At 44.0% G+C, this 20,965-nt stretch overlaps 1 protein-coding gene across 1 annotated transcript in view; it reads right to left on the reverse strand.

The window, feature by feature from the left end:
• IMPG1 (interphotoreceptor matrix proteoglycan 1) overlaps positions 1 to 20,965 on the reverse strand; it is a 120,964-nt gene that overhangs the window by 93,169 nt on the left and 6,830 nt on the right. Inside the window, 6 exon segments of the mRNA XM_061427255.1 lie at positions 3,872 to 3,930; positions 12,322 to 12,474; positions 16,446 to 16,549; positions 17,128 to 17,192; positions 19,665 to 19,693; positions 19,959 to 20,125. Coding sequence (XP_061283239.1) covers positions 3,872 to 3,930; positions 12,322 to 12,474; positions 16,446 to 16,549; positions 17,128 to 17,192; positions 19,665 to 19,693; positions 19,959 to 20,125 — 577 coding nt within the window.

The raw sequence follows: 20,965 nt of genomic DNA on the forward strand, positions 1-20,965 counted from the left end.
ACTTAAGGGGGATGGTACAATCTACCATGCAACAGGGTGCAGGAAAAACAAATACCTGTTTACAGAGAGGGTGGTTTGTTGGAGGCAGTTTAGGAGCATCCTCATTTAATCTTTGCAACAGCAACTCCTATTTCATAAGTAAGGGAAGATGCAGAGAGAGGGAAAGCTATCATTTGGAAAGTGGCAGAACTGGTATTCAAACCCTGGCCATAAATCTGGGTTCATTTTGCAATGTTTGTGCCAGAAAGGTCATTTGGTCACCAGATTGAAAAAAACATTCTGGACTTCTCTGGGCATATATGTGAATTTAGTTCAGAAGCTACATTCAGTTTTCCCACTTTATGTCTCAAGTCCTGCTGCTGCTGCTGCTAAGTCACTTCAGTCATGTCCGACTCTGTGCGACCCTATAGATGGCAGCCCACCAGGCTCCCCCGTCCCTGGGATTCTCCAGGCAAGAACACTGGAGTGGGTTGCCATTTCCTTCTCCAATGCATGAAAGTGAAAAGTGAAAGTGAAGTTGCTCAGTCGTGTCCGACTCTTTGCGACCCCATGGACTGCAGCCCACCAGGCTCCTCCGTCCATGGGATTTTCCAGGCAAGAGTATTGGAGTGGGGTCCATCGCCTTCTCCAGTCTCACTCGCTAGTTGCTGACAAAGACACTCTACACACGTGATGGGATTTGCATTGCTGCTCTTTCTGCCTGGATCACAAAGTCATTCACTGTCATTCTTTGATGTAACATGACTGAAACGGCCTCTGCTTCTACTGCTAGACATTTATTCAGGGCTTGTCTCTTGCTTGTTTTCAGCAATAGTTTTCAATCCGTGAAGCTCTGGAGAAAGACCGAGCTTCCTGGGCCAAGACCCTAATCCTATTAACTTCACAGAATTGTTTTGTTGAGATGCAATTGTCATAAAACAAACTACACATGTTGCACATGTACAGTCTGATAAATTTCATATATACACCCATGAAACCATCACTACAATCAAATTCATACCCCCAAAAGTTTACTGATGGCTGTTTATAATCTTCCCCTTCTTCCCCTGTTTATAATCCCTCTCTGTCTCCCCCTCCTTAAGGAACAACTGAGCTGCTTTCTCTCACTGTAGACTAGTTTGCATTGTGTGTGCTTGCATGCTAAGTCGATCCCGTCACGTCCAACTCTGTGCGACCCAATGGACTGTAGCCGGCCAGGCTCCTCTCTCTGTGGGATTCTCCAGGCAAGAATACTGGAGTGGGTTGCCAGGCCCTCCTTCAGGGGCTCTCCTCAACTCAGGGATGGAATCCGAGTCTTTTCCGTCTCCTGCACTGGCAGGCAAGTTCTTTACCACTAGTGCCACCTGGGAAGCCCTGCTTTTCATTATCTAGAGTTAAATGCAAATGGAAGTATACCATACTCCTTTTTTTTTTTTTCCTGGCATCTTTCACTCAACATAATTATTTTGAAATAAATCCATGTTGTTGTGCATTCCAATAGTTTGTTCCTTTGCTAAGTAGAAGTCTGTGATAAGAATATACCACAGTTTGTTTATCTACAGTTCTGTTGAAGGACATTGGGGTTGTTTCCAGTTCTTGGCTAATACAATTAAGCTGCTGTGGGTATTTGTGTGTAAGTTTTTGAAGGAGTATACCCTCTAACTGGGCTTCCCTGGTAGCTCAGCTGGTAAAGGATCCACTTATAATGCAGGAGACGCCTGTTCGATTCCTGGGTTGGGAAGATCCCCTGGAGAAGGGGTAGGCTACCCACTCAGAGTGATCTTGGGCTTCCCTAGTGGCTCAGACAGTAAAGAATCTGCCTGCAATGCGTGTAGACCTGGGTTTGATCTCTGTGTTGGGAAGATCCCCTGGAGAGGGGCATGGCAGCCCGCTCCAATGTTCTTGCCTGGAGGATCCCCATGGAAAGAGGAGCCTAGTGGGCTGCAGTCCATGGGGTCGCAAAGAGTTGGACACGACCGAGCGACTAGGTACAGCATTTTCTAACTAGACTGAATGATTGTTACAGCAATATTTAAAGTGGAACTTTTACTGCTCCTCCTTATAATTATGGTAATAATAGGTGTTCTAATTACTTCCCAGTTGTGTTGAAAGAATCAAATGAGGTCACTGATCTAAACGTACTTGTTCAATTGTAGATCAGGTTTTCTACAATTGAGCTCACAAAAAGAGGGTACTTTGAGGCTCCTGCAGTTTTAGGTCTTCTGTAGGAGGATCTGGCTCCATGGAAAGCAATTTCCTTCCTAATAAGTTTGCTTTACAATATTCTGAGCATTGTTTTCATAGTTAAAAGTTTGCCACACTCATAAGCATATTATTTATTGTATTCAGAGGTCAAAATATTTTCTGGGAGCCTAATTCTATGCAACATAATGGAAATCATTGACAAAATGTGATCAAATTTACATTATAAGCATCCTCGACAGAAATAAGAATAAATTCTTACAGAGAAAAACACATGGGAAAGATGCATTTTTCAAGGGATATGTCTTTACAATTTTTACTGTGCAAAATTTCATCACCTGACATTTTGTAAACAGTTATTTTTTTTTATTATTAGTTTTTCAATTTATTTAAAGGGTGGGGATAATGAGTATGTGAGCATTCACCAAGAGAATTCCTATCATTTCCGTCAGGTTTAAATTAAAAATTTGTCCTTTCACTGCAGTGATCTATCCAGAAGACCTTGCGTCTACACTAGTATCCTCCCATCACCTTTTATTCCCCTCCAATCCATCTGATTTCACATGGAGTACTGTGGAGCAGCATCTTAAAATTAAGGGAGAAAAACCAGTTTGCTTTGGTAAATGTTGGTTCACATCAACAGTTCCTTCCTTTGGAATTACACAAACCAGAGGTGCCTGATAGCTCACGAGAAATAAATGGATGGACAGCCCCACACCTCACCCCCCACTGAAGCTCTTCTCTGTGAGTGTGGGACCCGCCCTACGGACCTTCTTGCTTTAAGACATCAGATGATGACGGGCTGGGAAGGACTTTGAGTGAGGTCTGTCCTCCCATTTTATACATCCCCCTCCATGCAAGGGATCTCATTCTGCTCACACCAGGGCTGTTGTATGCCCTGTGGCACAGTTAAAAAAAAAAAAAAACATATTATGATCCCACTTGTAAATGTTTTGAATGACGAGAACTTAAAGATGCAAAAAAATTCTTGCCCCAAATCCTGAACCCACATCAGACTGTTGAGATGCCTGCTTGACAGCAAACCCTACGAACATGATGGAATTCTGCTTCAGTGTGGCACTATTTGATTTCATGTCTTCTATTTAAAATTTCAATTTTTTAAATTTTGCATCGTAATACATTACTATGGTTCAGACATCTGAAAGATGTAAAAGTACGGTCAGACATCAGAATGATAAAAAGGTACTTGCCTCCCCACCCCTGTCCACCCAATTCTCTTACCCCTTGGGTACCACTCTATTAGTTTCCCCGGTCTCCCCAGGGTCAAACTGATTTGCTTAAACAATGATGGTATTTAGCACTGGATAGGAGAACAGTCAATCAGAGAACAAGGTAACTAACTGCTATTTTTTTGGGTCTGTCTTTGTGGAGGGATTTTCCTAAAAGGTTCTGTAGTGACATTGCCAAGGACAGAGGACAAGCTCTTTGCAGGAAGCCATGTTTCTGACTCCAGAGGGAGGAAGGAGCAGCTCCTCTGTTATGCCTTAAAAATCACCTAGAGTCATGTTCTAATTAGACAAGTCCTTTATCTGAAATGTATTTAGATTTCAGGATTTGGTAGAGTTAAACAACTGGGGCATAAGGGACCTTAAAATTCTCATGACATCGCTTTTAAAAGAGGATAAAGAGATAGTAAATTTAAAAATTGCGAAGAGTCCAATTTTCTTACCTAAATCCTGACACATGGATCTCTTTGAATCCTGGAAGTTTCTTAAATATCTTTTGCATCTGCAGAGAGAAAAACAGTTATGAAACCCTCTTTGGTTCTACTGGGTCAGATCTTACCTAAATGAAAAAGCCTAAACACTTTTGATGAATTAATGGAAAAAAAATGAAAATTGAACGAACGATTGAGGCCAAACTCTTTGTTCTCAGTTATTTCTGAAACCCAGAGGAAAGTGCTTTGCTATTCATTGAAAAGCTAATAATTGGGGGGTAGTTCTGAGCTGCTTTACTGGTTACCTTATATAAAATATGAAATAATTTAAGGTAGTATTATATGGAAGAAGGCTACAGTACTTTTAGTTATACGCACTGGGTGGTGGTTTAGTCTCTAAGTCGTGTTCAACTCTTCCAACCCCATAGCCCGCCAGGCTTCTCTGTCCATAGGATTCTCCAGGTGAGAATATTGGAGTGGGTTGCTATTTCCTCCTCCAGGGGATTTTTCCCACCCAGAAATCGAACCCAGGTCTCCTGCATTGCATGAAGTGTCATTACTGACTGAGTTATGAGGGAATCCCACACACTGACTAATGATCATATTTTCTGAGCAGCTTCCCTCAGCTGGTAAAGAACCTGCCTGCAATGCAGGAGACCTGGGTTTGATCCCTGGGTTGGGAAAATCCCCTGGAGAAGGGAATGGCTAGCCACTCCAGTATTCTGGCCTGGAGAACTCCATGGACTGTATAGTCCATGGGTCGCAAAGAGTTGGGATGACTGAATTACTTTCACTTGGTCTTCTCTGGCGGTGGCTCAGATGGTAAAGAATCTACCCACAGTGTGGGAGAAGGAAATGGCAACCCAGTCCAATATTCTTGCCTGGAGAGTTCCATGGACAGAGGAGCCTGGTGGGCTACAGTTCATGCGGTTGCAAAGAGTCAGACAGGACTGAGCAACTAACGCACACATTACTGTTGGTGTTGTTCAGTCGCCAAGTTATGTCTGACCCTCTGTGACCCCATGAACTGCATCAGGCCAGGCCTCCCTGTCTGTCACCATCTCCCAGGGTTTTCCCCAACTCAAGTCCATTGTATCATATGATTTGGAAGATTCTGTGATGCTTAAAGGATTGTTAAAGTCAGACTGGCTGCTGTACCTAAATAAAATAGTAGAAGCATATAGTAGATTAGTGAATATAACAAAAAAGACACAGATGGCTAGAGACAGGAAACTAGAGATTACCAGTGGGGAGAAGAAAGGAGGAGGGGCAAGATAGGAGGATGGGGTTAAGTATAAAATATTGTCTATAACATAAGTTACAAGGATACACTGTACAATGCAGGGAATATAGCCAATGTTTTATAATAATGATAAATGGAATGGCACCTTTAAAAATTGTGGATCACTATACTGTCCACCTGTAACAAATAATAGTGTATAGCAACTATACTTCAATTGAAAGAATAAAAAAGAATGAGTAGAAAAACGGTAACAGCAGCTTCTAATCTTAATAGATTCACTCTTAGATTTACACGGACTTTACATTTTCTTCATTTGACCTTGTTTAATGAGGCATATGATCAAAATGTTTTACAACTGCAGTACTCAGTGACTCCCTGACCCACGGCAGCCTTCTGTCTCTGGGTTCCCCCAGGAGGGATGCTGCTGCTGCTAAGTCGCTTCAGTCGTGTCTGACCCTGTTCGACCCCATAGACGGCAGCCTATCAGGCTCCCCTGTCCCTGGGATTCTCCAGGCAAGAACACGGGAGTGGGTTGCCATTTCCTTCTTCAATGCATGAAAGTGAGAAGTGAAAATGAAGTCGCTCAGTTGTGTCTGACTCTTAGCGACCCTATGCACTGCAGCCTACCAGGCTTCTCCGTCCATGGGATTTTCCAGGCAAGAGTACTGGAGTGGGTCGCCATGAGATGGTCCTCGCCAAACTCAGCAGCATTCTCCATCCCTTCTCCACTGAGTCCCTGCTTTTCTTGGGTTCTTTTTCCACTCCTCTGGCCACTTTCTCAGTCGCCTTTGCTCCATCCTATTAATATTTCTGGCTTCACCCACTCCTTTAACTACTAGGATTCTGCAGGTCCGCATCCTCAGCCTCGAGTTGCACTCATGTTCCCATTTAGGCAGAAAGTTCGCCCTGCGCTCTGTGCTAGGCTCTTGGGACGCATCACCGTGCAGATGTGCCCTGGGCAGCTCACTAGTGGGAAAGCAGGGAGGCAACAGAGACCACGAGGAAGTGATAACAGTTTGTATCCAGGCGTGGGAGGGAGAGGAGGGCCAAAGGAGGGCTGGAGAGGTGAGCGGGACCTGCCCTGTCTGCCATCCTCCGTGCCCACTCCCCTCTACCTCTTATGGGGGATCTGGTTTGCTCCCACGGCTTCTATGATCACTTAAGAAACAGCTTCGAGTCCTTCACCTGCAGATCCCAACTTTGCCACTAACTAAATATGTCTGAACCAGAGTCAGCCTCATCCTTCCCGATCTGCCTGCTTTCCCCAGGCACCCTGTATCAGTCAGGGTCACGGATACTCACCAGCTTCCATCCAGAGAGCCCAGCGGTCCCTGCACACCTTCCCTCTGCATTCTTCCTATCCAGTCACCAACACATGCTCATCCAAATCCCCCATGCCTTTCGATGCCACCAAGTTTTCCTTATTCCCATGGCAGGCACACCCTCCCTGTCTGCTGCAATGGCTTTTCTGGATGATGTGTAGGGGAAAGGAAGGGTTTTGGGGGTGTGTTGGGGTGGGGAGAAGGAAGACATCTCCTAACTACACTTCTTTTTTTTTTTAACCAAGTTTATTGTTTCATATCTGTGGCTCTTCGATAAAAATCCTGTGATAGGCGGCACTGTGTATGGAATAAGGTCCATATATACACTGTCGATACTGTATAAATAGATAACTGAGGAGAACCCACTGTATCGCGCAGGGAACTCAGTGTGGTGCTCTGTGGTGACCTAAATGGGAAAAAAAGCCAAAAAAAGAGGGGGTATATGCATATGGATAGCTGAGTCACTTTGCTGTACAGTAGAAACTAACACAACATTGTAAAAGAGCTATACTCCAAGAAAAAATAAAATCATCCTGGCTGAGGTTGAAAGAAAAAAGGAAAAAGGAAAAAAAAAAAGAGAAAGGAAAAGGAGAAAAAAGAGTCCAATTCTTTAGAATGGCATTTAAGACCCTCCACAATTTATTTACCCTGTCCACCCCCCAGTATCTTTCCATTGCTCTTCCTGCCATCCTTATTCCCTTGGCAAATATCCTGTCCTCAAGTCACACTAAACTAACCCCTGTGTCTCCCTAAATACAACTTGTCCTTTTTCCCGACTTCTGTGACTGTTCTTCCCTTTGGCCTAAGAGGCAACTTCTACCTTCTGTTCATTGACTGTCTTCCCCACCCCCCATCATTCAAAGGCAGCTCAAACATCTTCTCTATTGAAAAGCATTTGTAACTCCCCAAAGTCAGGCTCCATTATATCTTCTCTCTACTGTTCTAGAACTTATTGCCATATATCCCACAAGATAGTCCATGAGGGGAATGCTGCCTCCCTCACTGAAACTGTGCTTCTTGGACTTCGGGCTTAGGTCAAATTTATTCTACTTTATCTCTCTCCCTCCCTCCCAGTCTTATAGTAGGGACTTATAGTAGGGACTCAGCAAATTTTGCTTAATCGAGTTGAGTGCATTTTTTCATTCTCTAAATTCATCCTCATGCCTGCCTTGTCACGGTATCTAAAATTACTGCTGATGCTATGCTATCTACACCAAGGACTAGAGCAGTCATGCACAGATAACCCCAAGTCACTTACACTGGGCTTTGGAGTGCATCTTGGATTTTCTTTTTTCCAGCAGACTGATTTACCATCTAAATTATATTTTATTGTACCAGTGTTATAAATAGTCCCTCCCCACCCCCCAACCCGAGTGTGTGACAACTGCAGTGATGAAGGTAGCTCAGCTTTTGGGTGAGGAGGAGATAGCTGTGTACACCTGAGTTTAAACCTTGGTTCTGCTACTTTCTAGCTGCAAGCCCTTGAGTTTATTGCTTAATCTCTCTGGACCTCTGTCTTCTTAGCCGGCATAAGATAACAATTCATATAGCGTAAGGTTGCTGTGTGTGTGTGCTAAATCACTTCAGTTGTGTCCAACTCTTGCAACTCCATGGACCTTAGCCCTCCAGGCTCCTCTCTCCATGGGATTCTCCAGCCAAGAATACTGGAGTGGGTTGCCATGCCCTCCTCCAGGGGATCTTCCGACCCCAGGGATCAAGCCTGCGTCTCATTCATCTACCTGCTTTGGCAGGCGGCTTCTTTATTACTAGCGCCACCTGGGAAGAGAGTTGGTGATGCTATATTATTTATTTACTTAATCTCTGCCTCTCCTACTGTATTCCTAGCACCTTAAAAGCCCAATTTCCTGTTATTTCTTCAGTGTCCACATAGCACAGAGTCTGGGGAGGGCAGGGCAAGCCTTCAGTCAGTTGTTTTAGACAGACTTATGCAAGGAGATCCAACCAGTCCATTCTGAAGGAGATCAGCCCTGGGATGTCTTTGGAAGGAATGATGCTAAAGCTGAAACTCCAGTACTTTGGCCACCTCATGCGAAGAGTTGACTCATTAGAAAAGACTGATGCTGGGAGGGATTGGGGGCAGGAGGAGAAGGGGATGGCAGAGGATGAGACGGCTGGATGGCATCACTGACTCGATGGACATGAGTTTAAGTGAACTCCGGGAGTTGGTGATGGACAGGGAGGCCTGGCGTGCTGCGATTCATGGGGTTGCAAAGAGTCGGACAGGACTGAGCGACTGAACTGAACTGAACTGATGGGGGGAGGATGGAGCAGGAAATGGCAACTCACTCCAGTATTCTTGCCTGGAGAATCCCCTGGACAGAGGAGCCTGGCAGACTACAGTCCATGGGGTCGCAAGAGTCGGACACGACTTGGTGACTAAACCACCACCATGGGGGTAGGAAGGACAGGATGACAGTCCCCATAGAGCCGAGGGCAGGAGGCCTGGGGAATAAGTCTCCATGCCTCCACTCATGTGCCTCACCATGAGCTTGATAGAGGCGAGCAAGGAGGCAAGGTTTTGAAGGGCCCGTCTTTATTTGGGGGCAGGTGGGAAAGCTCAGTGACAAAAGCCCTACAACAAATGGCTTTGGGGCCACAAAGCAATTGTCATGCCAGTCCAGTGACAGCCTGGTGGCTCAGATGGTAAAGAATCTGGCTGCAACTCAGGAGACTCGGGTTCGATCCCTGGGTTAGGAAGATCCCCTGGAGAAGGGAATGGCAACCCACTCCAGTATGCTTGCCTGGGAAGTCCCATGGACAGAGGAGCCTGGTGGGTTACAGTCCAGGGAAGGTTCAAGTGTGAGCTACAGAATCTGTAGCTAAAGACTCGGACCCTGACTCATCCTTCTTTCTGGTTCGGGATACCAGGGACGCTGTTACGCATCTGAAAACAATGTATCACACACAGAATCATTTCTGGAGAAGCCCTGGCTGCAACGTGGGCAGCAGTGAGCCTTGTGGGGAGAGCAGCCCTGCAGCCCTGGCTCTGGGGGACTGGATTGATTGCTCGTGTCCCTGTCCTCTTTGTGAACCTGCCTGTAATGGATTAAGAATCAACGTTGCTTAGGAGGGTGCAGAAGGCATCCAGGGAGGCGATGACAAAGGCCTTCAGTTAATTCTGCTAAATTATCTTCTGGGGACCTTCTGATCATGGAGCGCTAACCACTAAATTGCTAATTAAGTGCCCAGTTAACCTTATTAATAATATGAAATGCACAGGGGCCTTCCTGATTCTGCTGGGATGTATGTTAACGGGGCTGTAAAAAGGCAGCTGTGTGGAGTTCTCCCGAATGTTTGCACGAGAGAAAGCATGCAGACAACAACTAAGCGATCCTTCTGACATTTGTATTAAACTGGTCATTAAGTTTATTGTGGAAATTAAATTACTACAGAGGACTGGCCATTAATTCCTGATTAGGCCTGGATGGCTGTGCTAATGTGAGTGCTGGGCTGTGGTGAGGCTGGCTGGTTCTCTCAGGGTAGCTGCTGGGAGGTCAAACTGCTGGGGTGCCTGGAAGGGGAACAGAAGGCTGAGCAGAAGCAGTCCCCCGACCGTGGAAGTGGAACCAGAGGACTGGTGCGATGGTCTTTGGGACAAGACTCAGCAATACATACTCTTCTTTGGCGGACAAATTTTTTAGAGGCTAGAAGAGGCATGTGCATTTGCTGATGATGCAAAATCCTTTCCCACACTTAGTTATTTGGCAAAAATAGAGAGTATAGCATAGTGGTTAAGAGCAGGAGTTCTGGAGTCAGGCTGTCTGGGTCTAAAACTTGACTCTGTCAGTTGGGTGAATTAATTAATCCTCCTGCACCTCAGTATCTTCACTTGTCAAAAAGAGAAATGATTTTACTTTAAGTATAGAATCATGTGAGAAATGAAATGCATTTATATATATATATAAAACACTAAGAACAGTGCTACTATTTTGATACAGAGCATTTTAGACTTGGAAAGGGACTTCAAGGTCATCTTTAGTTTCTAAATGAGGGATCCAAGGTCAGGGAAGTGATCCCCAAATTCTCATGACTACCTTGTGGGCAGAAACAAAGATTAAAACTAAGATTTGCAAAAACTATAATTTATCTGCATTATTCTACATCAGGTGGTTTTAGGTGCTTAGAGAATTAACAACAGGTCGATGAAGACAGTTTATGGCCAATTATCCAATTTTAAAATATTCTGACTCTCCTGAGGATTTGCTGAAAAGAATATTTCAAAGAGCAAATGGAAAAGTTCACAGACTATTCTTTAATTCATGCTATCTACTAATCCATGCCTCAGTACTTCTCTGGTCCATAAATACACTGATGCTTTCTCTTTGAAGTCTGTAGAAAGGATTCTTTACCATTTTGTTGACTGAATGCTGATGCAGGAAGAGATTGGAGGCTAAGAATGTATTTCGTTATTTATCTCCTCACCAGCTGAGAGGAGGGGAGCATTGAATTCTCCAAGTACGAGAAGTGGGTACCGGTGGTTCCCTGACTATGTTGAGTAAGATGCTTGTACACCCAGGTGGTTCAGAAATGTAATTCATGGTTACCTAATCTCACAGGTGCTTCTATTTTCAGTTGCATTTCTGCAGACAATTACTGAGTAGTTAACTGCCTGCAAAGCTCTGTATTTGGAGGTAAGTGGCAGAGATGAAAGAAGCAGTTCCTGACCTCAAGGGGAAGCTTATGCTCTGGTGCTGGTGAGGGCGTCTGAGAAGCAGAGAGGAGTGGAGACCACGAAAGCCACAGATGTGTAAGTAGACAATCTCAAGACAGGGTGATCAGTGCTGTGACGACAGGGAGCCCTGGGTGTTAGCCCAGAGAAGAGGCATTGAGCCCGGGATGGGTAAGGAGAACGCTTCATGATGAAGTCTGTACAATGCGACTCAGGGAAGGGCATCCCAGAGAGAGGGGGCAGTGCATGTAAAGACTAATGGTGATAAAAGATTTGCAAGCAGTTTCATTTCTGTGGAGTCTAAAGGGGGATGTGAGGAATGGTGTTAAGAGGAGGCTGGAAAGGAAGGCAGGAGGCTTATCATAGCACATAGATGCCAAGTTTAGCACTGACGTTTGAAGAGCTTTTAATTTAATCAGAAACAGGCAGCTATGATGATGGTCAGAGATAGAAGAGACATCTTGGGAGAGCATCTTGATGGGGACCGTATCACTTCTTTCACTTATCACCCTGGAAAATGCCTTTTAAAAATAACAAGTGTTGGAGAGGATGTGGAGAAAAGGGAACCTTTGTGCCCTGTTGGTGGGAGTGTAAATGGTGCAGCCACTATGGAAGCAGTATGGAGATTCATCAAAAAATTAAAAAATTGAACTACCATATGATCTAGCAATTCCACTTCATTCCAGTTCTGGGGTTTATCTGAAGAAAATTAAGACACTAATTTGAAAAGATATATGCACCTTCATATTCACTGTAGTATTATTTACGATAACCAAGATATGGAGATAACCTGAGTGCCACCAATGTATGAATGAATAAAGAAGATGGAATATATCACACACAATGGAATATTATTCAGCTATGAAAAGAATGAAATCTTGCTATTTCCAACAACATGGACGGATCTTGAAGGTATTATGCTAAGTGAGATCAATTAGAGAAAGACAAATACTGAGTGAACCCACGCATATGTGGAACCTAAACAAAAACCCACACCAGGCTCAGAGATACAAAAAACAGACTGGTGGCTGTCAGAGGCAGAGCTGGGTGGAGGGGAGCAGAAATGGGTGAAAGCGGTCCAAAAGTAAAATAAATAAATAAGAGTAAAAAGAATGCTTGATCGCCAGAAGAAGAGTAGAAGGGATTTATGGGCTCCCAGATCTAAGTCACACCTTGGGCTCTGGTTGTGTGGGGTGGGTTTGCTCACCTGAAGCTGAGACTTGGCTGCGACCTCCTGGTAATACGGGGACTGGGAGTTATCCAGCTCTGACTTGAACTTCTGGTTTGCCAGAGAGATACTTAGTTCTACTTTCTGCTCCAGTGCATCCTCAGCAGCATCCGTGAATTCTATTTTTCTTTCCTGTGTTAGAGTTAGAAAAAAGAGAAGTGATTCTATTACTGTAAAGCATAAGCAAATGGTTACATCATATAATATGTATGCATTGCTATTGTCTCAAGAAGAGGGTTATGAAGCATTAAGTGCTTTTAGAGTAAGTCCTATTAACTAGAATTGGCCTCTGAATTTCACTGAGAGACAAAGTATCAGAGCTGTAATGAGTTAATTACGTAGAGTCTTCAAGAACATTGTCATTTTATGACTGTATGCTCTTGTGGAAGCATTTACAAACATACACACACACACTTGTTTACTTTTTACTTTTTATATCCTTTGGTTCATTTAAAATAATATCTCCTCTATCATCTAGGGTGGAAATCTTCGCCTTCTCTGAACCTTTGTACTGGTGAATAACATCTGAATCGCTCATTTGGTACCTTTGATATACTTATATAGAGGTTTTGTTTAATGGTAATCTTGTCATCCCACAAATAATCCCCTTGAATCCAGTGTGATTCTCACACTTCACTGAGTCCCCCACAGCAAAAAACGTGAGACCATTTCTGTACAAAACTCTTGGGAAATATATATGACGGGGCAGGTCACGTCCTCAGTAACCTGTCTTGGCTTATTGATTTCATCTTCAGTCACAGTACTTATTTTTTGTCCTTATGCGCACTATAAATTCCTTGAAGGCAGGGACTAAGTCTTGCTCATCTTAGTATCTTTATGTACAGCCCAATGTTTGCTGAATGAAAGAATTAGATGTAGGTGGGAAAAAGGATGTTAAGAGGAGGATGTGATGAATGTGGAATAAAACCTTCGGAGCATATTTACTGCAGAAGGAGGGACCTATATCAGACTCTGAAGGAGATGAAACACTGTTAATATGAGAAAAGAGAAGGCAAACTGGAGTTTTCAGAAATTTTGTAGTGAATATGCTTAATCTCATTAATTTTTTCCAATGGCAGATTTCACTGTTGGTAAACCAGTATTTCTGAGAAAAACAAAGCATTGAAATTTGTTGTTCATGGCAATAGTTCCATCAGGTCTACAGTCGTCCAGCCTAAAACCCAGAAATAATGGTCTGCAGGGTTCTTATCTCTGTTTCCATGTGGAACTGATGAGACTGAACTTCCTGTCCTTACCTCCTGACTTTGACCTGTGCTTTGGAGGGAGGGTCAGAGGAAAAGGAAAGGGCCCGAGAAGCCTCACAGACTGCAGAGAATGGTAGACCTATCACAGTGGCTGCATAAGGATAAAATCCAGGTTCTGATTTGGGGCCCTTTCCTTACATTACTTATGTCATCCTGCTTATTTAACTTATATGCAGAGTGAAAGTGAAAGTTGCTCAGTCATGTCCGACTCTTTGTGACCCCATGAACTATACTGGGGTGGGTAGCCTTTCCCTTTTCCAGGGGACTGTCCCAACCCAGGGATTGAACCGGGGTTTCCTGCATTGCAGGCAGATTCTTTACCAGCTGAGCTGTTGGGAAAGCCCATATGCAGAGTACATCATGCAAAATGCCAGGCTGGATAAAGCTCAAGAAGGAATCAAGATTGCTGGGAGAAATATCAGTAACCTTAGATATGTGGATAATACCACTCTAATGGCAGAAAGTGAAGAGAAACTAAAGAACCTCTTGATGAAGGTGAAAGAGGAGAGTGAAAAAGTTGGCTTAAAACTTAACTTTCAAAAACTAAAGATCATAGCATCCAGTCCCATCACTTCATGGCAAACAGATGGAGAAGAAAATGGAAACGCTGAGAGACTTTATTTTCTTGGGCTCCAGAATCACTACAGCTTCCCTGGTGGCTCAGACGGTAAAGCGTCTGCCTGGAATCCGAGAGACCTGGGCAATCCAAGATCCCCTGGAGAAGGAAAGGGCAATCCACTCCAGCACTCTTGCCTGAAAAATCTCATGGATGGAGGAGCCTGATAGGCTACAGTCCATGGGGTTGCAAAGAGTTGGACACAACTAAGTGATTTCATTTCACTTCACTTCAAAATCACTGTAGATGATGACTGCAGCCATGAAATTAAAAGACACTTCCTCCTTGGAGGAAAGCTATGACCAACCTAGAGAGCGTATTAAAAAGTAGAGACATCACTTTTCCAACATAATTCCATATAGTCAAAGCTATGGTTTTTCCAGTAGTCATGTATGGATGTGGGAGTTGGACCATAAAGAAGGCTGATTGCTGAAGAATTGATGCTTTTAAACTGTGGTATTGGAGAAACCTCTTGAGAGTCCCTTGGACTGCAGGGAGATCCAACTGGTCAATCCTAAAGGAAATCAGTCCTGAATATTCATTGGAAGGACTGATACTGAAGCTGAAGCTCCAATATTTTGGCCACCTGATGTGAAGAACTGACTCATTGGAAAAGACCCTGATCCTGGGAAAGATTGAAGACAGGAGGAGAAGGAGGTGGCAGATGGCGAGATGGTTGGTTGGCATCACTGACTCAATGGACATGAGTTTGAGCAAACTGTAGGAGATAGTGAGGGACAGAGAAGCCTGAGGACCATGAAGGGTTGGACACAAGTGAGTGACTGAACAACAACAACCTTACGTTACTGAGGCTTCCCAGACAGCCCAGGGGTAAAGAATCTGCCCCAGAATGCTGGAGACTCCAGAGATGCATGTTTGCTCCTTGGGTTGGGAAGATCCCCCCAGAGTAGGAAATGGTGACCCACTCCAGTATTCTTGTCTGGAAAATTCCATGTACAGAAGAGCCTGGTGGGCTACAGTCCATGGGGTCACCAGGAGTTGGACTCGGCTGAGTTGGACAAAGGGCACAAGAGCCTTATATTACTGCCTTCTTCTGGGTCTGCTGCCTGCCTGGCGCTTCCACAACTCCACCACTGGAACAAAGGGAGCAAGATTTGCCTGCTTTGCACTGTCTGGGCCCAAAGCCTTTTGGAGGGGTTGAAAATAATCCTCCTTTGATTGTTGTTGTTTAGTTGCTCTGTCACATCTAACTCATTGTGACCCCATGGACTGTAGTCCACCAGGCTTCTCTGTCCGTGGGATTCTCCAGGCAAGAATACTAGAGTGGGTTGCCATGCCCTCCTCCTCCTTTGGATTAGGAGATGCAAACTGCTATGTATCAAATAAATAAGTAACAAGGATTTATTATACAGCACAGGGAATATAGCCATTATTTGTAGTACCTTTAAATGGAGTGTATAAAAATATTGAACCACTATATTGTAAACCTGAAACTAACACAACAATGCAAATCGACTGTGCATGCGTGCTCAGTCACCTCTGTCGTGTCTGACACGTTGCAACCCCCTGGACCATAGCCTGCCAGGCTTCTCTGTCCGTGGGATTCTCCAGGCAAGAATACTGGAGTGGGTTGCCATGCTCTCCTCCAGGGGATCTTCCTGACCCATGGGTTGAACCTGTGTCTCCTGCATCTCCTGCATTGCAGGTGAATTCTTTAACCACGGAGCCACTTGAGAAGCCCAAATCAGGTAGTCAGTTAAAAAGTCCCCCTTTAGTGATAACCAACATTCAATTCCCTAACAATCCTCTCATCCTGAATGCCTTTTCACTCAAACAGGGTGGTGGCCAGAGTTGCTTTTTGCCAGAAAACACTGTTTTAATTTTTCCTCATCTTGACATGCAGGATTTCAGTCATTTGGATATTTTTCTGGACTATTTGAGCTGGACATGACTGAGAAAAAAGCCTCTGTCCTTGCTGTCAGGGTGGGATCACACTTTGGTGGGGAAAGGACTTTGTTGATGAGTTGAGAGACGCATTCATTCATTCACCCATCATTTATTCACTCTAACGCTAAGTGAAAGTCCTGTTAGTCAAGGTCATGTTTAAAGGGTTGTCTGCATATAATGTTGGCCCATTCTAGTAAGCTTTAATAATTAGAAAGGGGTAGCACTAATGACAGCGAATGGCCAGCCCATCCCTGTTTTACTAATAAAACCAAACAGACATGTGAAGAGCTAGATTGAGTCTGAGAACGTCTTACTCTTGTAGGCACTCTGGTGTCCGGGAGGGTGTAGTTGAGGATTTCGTTGAGCAGTGTGTCATCGGTAGGGAGAGGCAAGGGCCCGGGTGAGACACTGGCAACGTCTGTGGAAATTTTAAAAAGAACAACATTGAGACTGGAGGAGTTTAAAGTAGAACAAGGTCACGATGTCACATGCTTTTCCTGTCACTCTGGAAATTACAGATATCAGAACTCATTTTCTTTCAAGATCACATATATGTGTTCTTGGGCAAAATATAACTCATACTCTTGATCCCACTTAAATTCCTCATTACTCCTTTTCAAGACCCAAGCTTGGTGCTTCCCTAGACGTGTTAGTTAAGTGGTTTTTGCCAAATGAGGTCTGGTTAATTTTTCTTTTTGTGACTATATTAAGGTCACAAAGATATCTTATCTTGAATTTGTTTGTTGGAAAACATTGGTAATGATTGCCTCCAAGTGGTAGGATAATGGGTGATTTGGTTTTCCATTTATTTTTTCTTATATTTTCTAAGATTCATGCTATGAGTTTAAATTATAAAGTTAGAAATATAGTCAGTTTTGAAGCAGTGCATTATAAACTGTGTCAACTTCAATTAAGGATTGCTTTTCAAATAACAGGCTTTCATGATGATGTGAATTAAGGTTCAGAAGCAGATGAAATGAGGACATCCAAGCTTACCTGTTGAAGACACAGGGGTTTGACCAAGCTCTCCTAAGGTCTCTTTTGTGACTACTTCATCTTTTCTATTAGCACAATAGAAAATAAAAAACAGGTGGTGAAAAGGAGCTTGATGACAACAGAGGAAACACATTTAACACATTTTCTTGTATTTAGACCTAAAAATTAGAGAGAAAGTATACTTTAAAACTAGGCTTACCTATTCTTTTAATCACAAAAGTAATCTTGTAATATATTTTCATTGAAGAAAAATTCAAATAACTTCCAAAAAAAATTATTTTTGACTCCAGGGTTTTTCCTGAGCACCTTGGCTTTTTGTAGTCCTGGGGAGCATTTTCATGGTAGACAAATGTTTGGGGGGCTTGAAACTTTATAGTTCCACTATGCTGCAACTGTGTCCTTGACATCAAAGACAATTGGTCACATGAACTATGACTGAAACAGTTTTTCTAAAATCTCAGACCCTCAAATCTGCAAACTCAGAGAGTCATTAAGTTTATCTGATAAAGTAACTCTTGTGGTTACGATAATGAGAGAGGGATAGATTTTTGGATAATGCAGGTGTATTAAATCCCTATTCTGGACATAATCATTGCCCACCATGGTGACCTGCTGGGGACTTGTGGGTAGGCTTGCAGTGCCAGGGACTGTGAGTGTGGATGATATCCAAGGGCAAACCCAAGGTCATGGTTATAGGGCTGTCTGCATATAATGTTGGCCCATTCTAGCAAGCTTTATTTAGAAAGGGGTAGCAGTAGTGATATCTATTGAAGCGTACTGAATGATTTCTTACTGTAAGCTATCAGGTCCCAAAGGATGGTGTCTGAGTTTGTGCAACATAGCCATGATGGACTGTTTGATCCAAACAGTAGCTCATGCTGACGGCAGACCAGAAGTCACAGCGAGGTCCTCTGTTGTAGGGTCATGGAGAGGTGGGACTCTCCAGGGGGCTTGAAAGGAGAGCAGGATTTGGATGTGTGGAGAGGAGAAGGCAGGTTTTCCAGACAGAGAGGAAGACCGCAGTCAGAGCCCAGGATGAGCAGGGTGTGGGCTGGACACGGTGGGGAAGTGTCATGGTGACTGTGGTGGGGTCATGGTTTGTGGAGACAAGGCTGGAAAGGTCCGGGGGTGAAAGCTTTGATTAATTAGTTTGGACTCTTCCTCAGTGGAGGTCCTAACAGGGAACAGATAGCTCACTCAGAGCGTAATCTGAACAAAGTTTAATAAAGGCCTTGCTAAGTCATGGGACAAGTGTGAGAGCAACCACGAGGGTGAGTGCAGAACCCACAGCTGGTAACAGCGAGGGGCTGAAAGCTCCCTTCATCCAGGAGGGTTGAGGGGATGGAGCGGTGATGTCAACCAGAGACCCGGAGGCTCCGTGGGAAGAGAGGGCTGCCTGACAGGAGCTGGGCGGAGGCTGAAGGAGGCCAGCCGTCCGGAAGACTTTGCAGGCGGCGGGTGCAGGAGGTGATGCATTCGTTCACCTCACTCTGCTCTGCCCTCTGGTCTCCTGCCCCCCACTGGCTGGTCCTTCTCAGAAGTCAGAGGCCAGGGGAGGTGAGCGAGGCAATCATTCCCGCTCAACCCTTGGCACAGAGCAGGTGGAGATGGGTGGGGAGGGGAAAATCCCAAGAGCCAGAGGAAGATGCAGGAATATTTTCAAAAGCCTTTGAACAAAGTTCAGTGCAAAAAAGGGCCTATCTCAGACATATAAATCCAGCGGAAGTTATGCAAGGTAAGCAGGGGAAGAGGTTAGAGGCAGGAAAACCTGTAGGGAGACCAGATTTGACTTTTTTCACCATGTAAATTAAAAAGGTCCTGGACCAGGTGGTGGCAAAGGGAGGAGAAATGAAGGAACAAATGTGAAAAGCATTGTCAGTAATCCCTATAGCCCAATTTGTGTCTCTCTCTGCAGCATTATTATCTTCAGATTTAGATTTCTAAATGTTATATAATGTGTGTGATTTGTGAGTTTAGAGTTTGGCAACAGCATGTCTCTTCTTTAATCATTTTATCGAATGTACTTTTCCTTTGCTTTTTTTTTTTTTCATTTCGATTTTCTTATTTGATATTCAGTTCTTGTTGAAGGCATAGCTCAGTGCTTCAGTAATTTAGTTTGAGAAATACTAACACTTTATAGAATACCAAATGAGAGTTCAAAATTCAGGTTGCTCTCTGATTGCATTAAATATGTTTCCGATGTAACTAATATTTTTCAACAGTTCTAAAAACAACTATTTTAATTGCTCTATGTCTTATAAGTAAAAAAAACCATATTAGGTAATTGTCACCTGGTATTGCATTCATTTTCATCTGCAAATGTAGTGCAAACATCTATCTCAGTCTATAAGGTCTATCCATTTTCCCTTTTATATACTCATTTATCTTCAGCAAAATACATGCACAAATTGTCTGTCAGAATCACCTACTCAGATCTCAGTAGCTGAAATAATATAAAGGCATAATAGCTCAGTCTCACTCCATCGTGTGATCCTTCAAAAGTCAAGAGCATGCTGCACTCTATTTTGGGTACTTACCTCTCAAGGAAGTTTCTCTGTTTCATTCTCTGCAGAAAGATAAAAAGTCATTTTACCAAGAGATAATGCCAACCGAAGAGCCAGAGTCTATTTTCATTCCTCTTTCTCTTTAACTTTACTTCAACCTGCCTGTGCAATGTTATTTTGCAGAAATGAATTTACCGTTGGCCTTCTCAGATCTTTCCAAGCATTTCTTCAACCAACCCATACCCTGGGGAAACTAATTCTAAAGGGGACAGGGCTGGAGGCCTGGGAGCTACTTTGGACTAACTTACATACCGTCTTTGAACTGACCTGCTGAAGAAGATCCAGGTGCTCCTGGGAGTTGCTGAAATTTTTCCCGATGTCAAAGAGGCAGAAGGTCTCCTGCTGGCAGACGCTGACCCAGTCCTGGTATTCCCCCGGCTCAGGGAGGCGATCCAGAAAGATCCGGTAGGCTTCCCACACTGCCTCCTGGCACACTGGAAGGCAGCATGCCTTAGAAGATGCCACATCCTTAGAAGATGCCCTTCTCCCAACCCAAACACAGTCCTAAACATGGAGAGCTCTGTCATGGCTGATGTTGACACACTAGCTTACAGCCCATAGAGATTAACGCATTCAACAAGTATATATGGAGCAGGGAGAAATATATACCTGGGAGAAATACTCCCAGGTGTATATATATCACCAGGGAGAAAAATAAAAGAAGGGAGATAGGAATGTGTATGTGTGGGTGACTGCTATTTATAATAAGGTGGTTGAAGAAGTCCTCATGATCAAGGTGACTTTTGAACAGCTTGGGAAGAGGCCCCAAGGCTGAAGAACAGGGAGTGCATTGAAAGAATAGCAAGCAGGTCAGCTGTGGCCAGAGCAAGGCTGAGAGTCACAGAGGTGGAACATAGAAGGCTGTGGTGAGAGGCACACAGAGGGTACAGGACTTGTGGCCCAGTCGTCTTCTGCTGGGCCTCGGGTACCTGGCTGGATCTGCAGATTTTCCAAGGGGTAAACAGTCACACATATACTTAAACACTCAGTGTCTAGATCTCAGCTTTCCTAGCACGCTTTCCTAAATTTCCCTAAGGACACGACTTTTCCTTCCTCATCTCCCCCTTGGCCAGCATCCTTGCCCGACTCCCCCATCCCTGATCTTTCTGTGGCATGGTGCCCCTGGGCTGCCACACAAAGGGTGTTTGAAATAACTGTGTTTGAGGTTAAGACAGGGAGGGAACTTGGTTGACGGATAGCACACAGTTTTTGCAAGTAGGGCAGTTTGTGATTCTTTGCGTTAGAAGTCCTAATGGAGTCAACAGCTGATACAT

Source organism: Bos javanicus, chromosome 9, assembly GCF_032452875.1.
Source record: "Bos javanicus breed banteng chromosome 9, ARS-OSU_banteng_1.0, whole genome shotgun sequence".
NCBI lineage: Eukaryota > Metazoa > Chordata > Mammalia > Artiodactyla > Bovidae > Bos > Bos javanicus.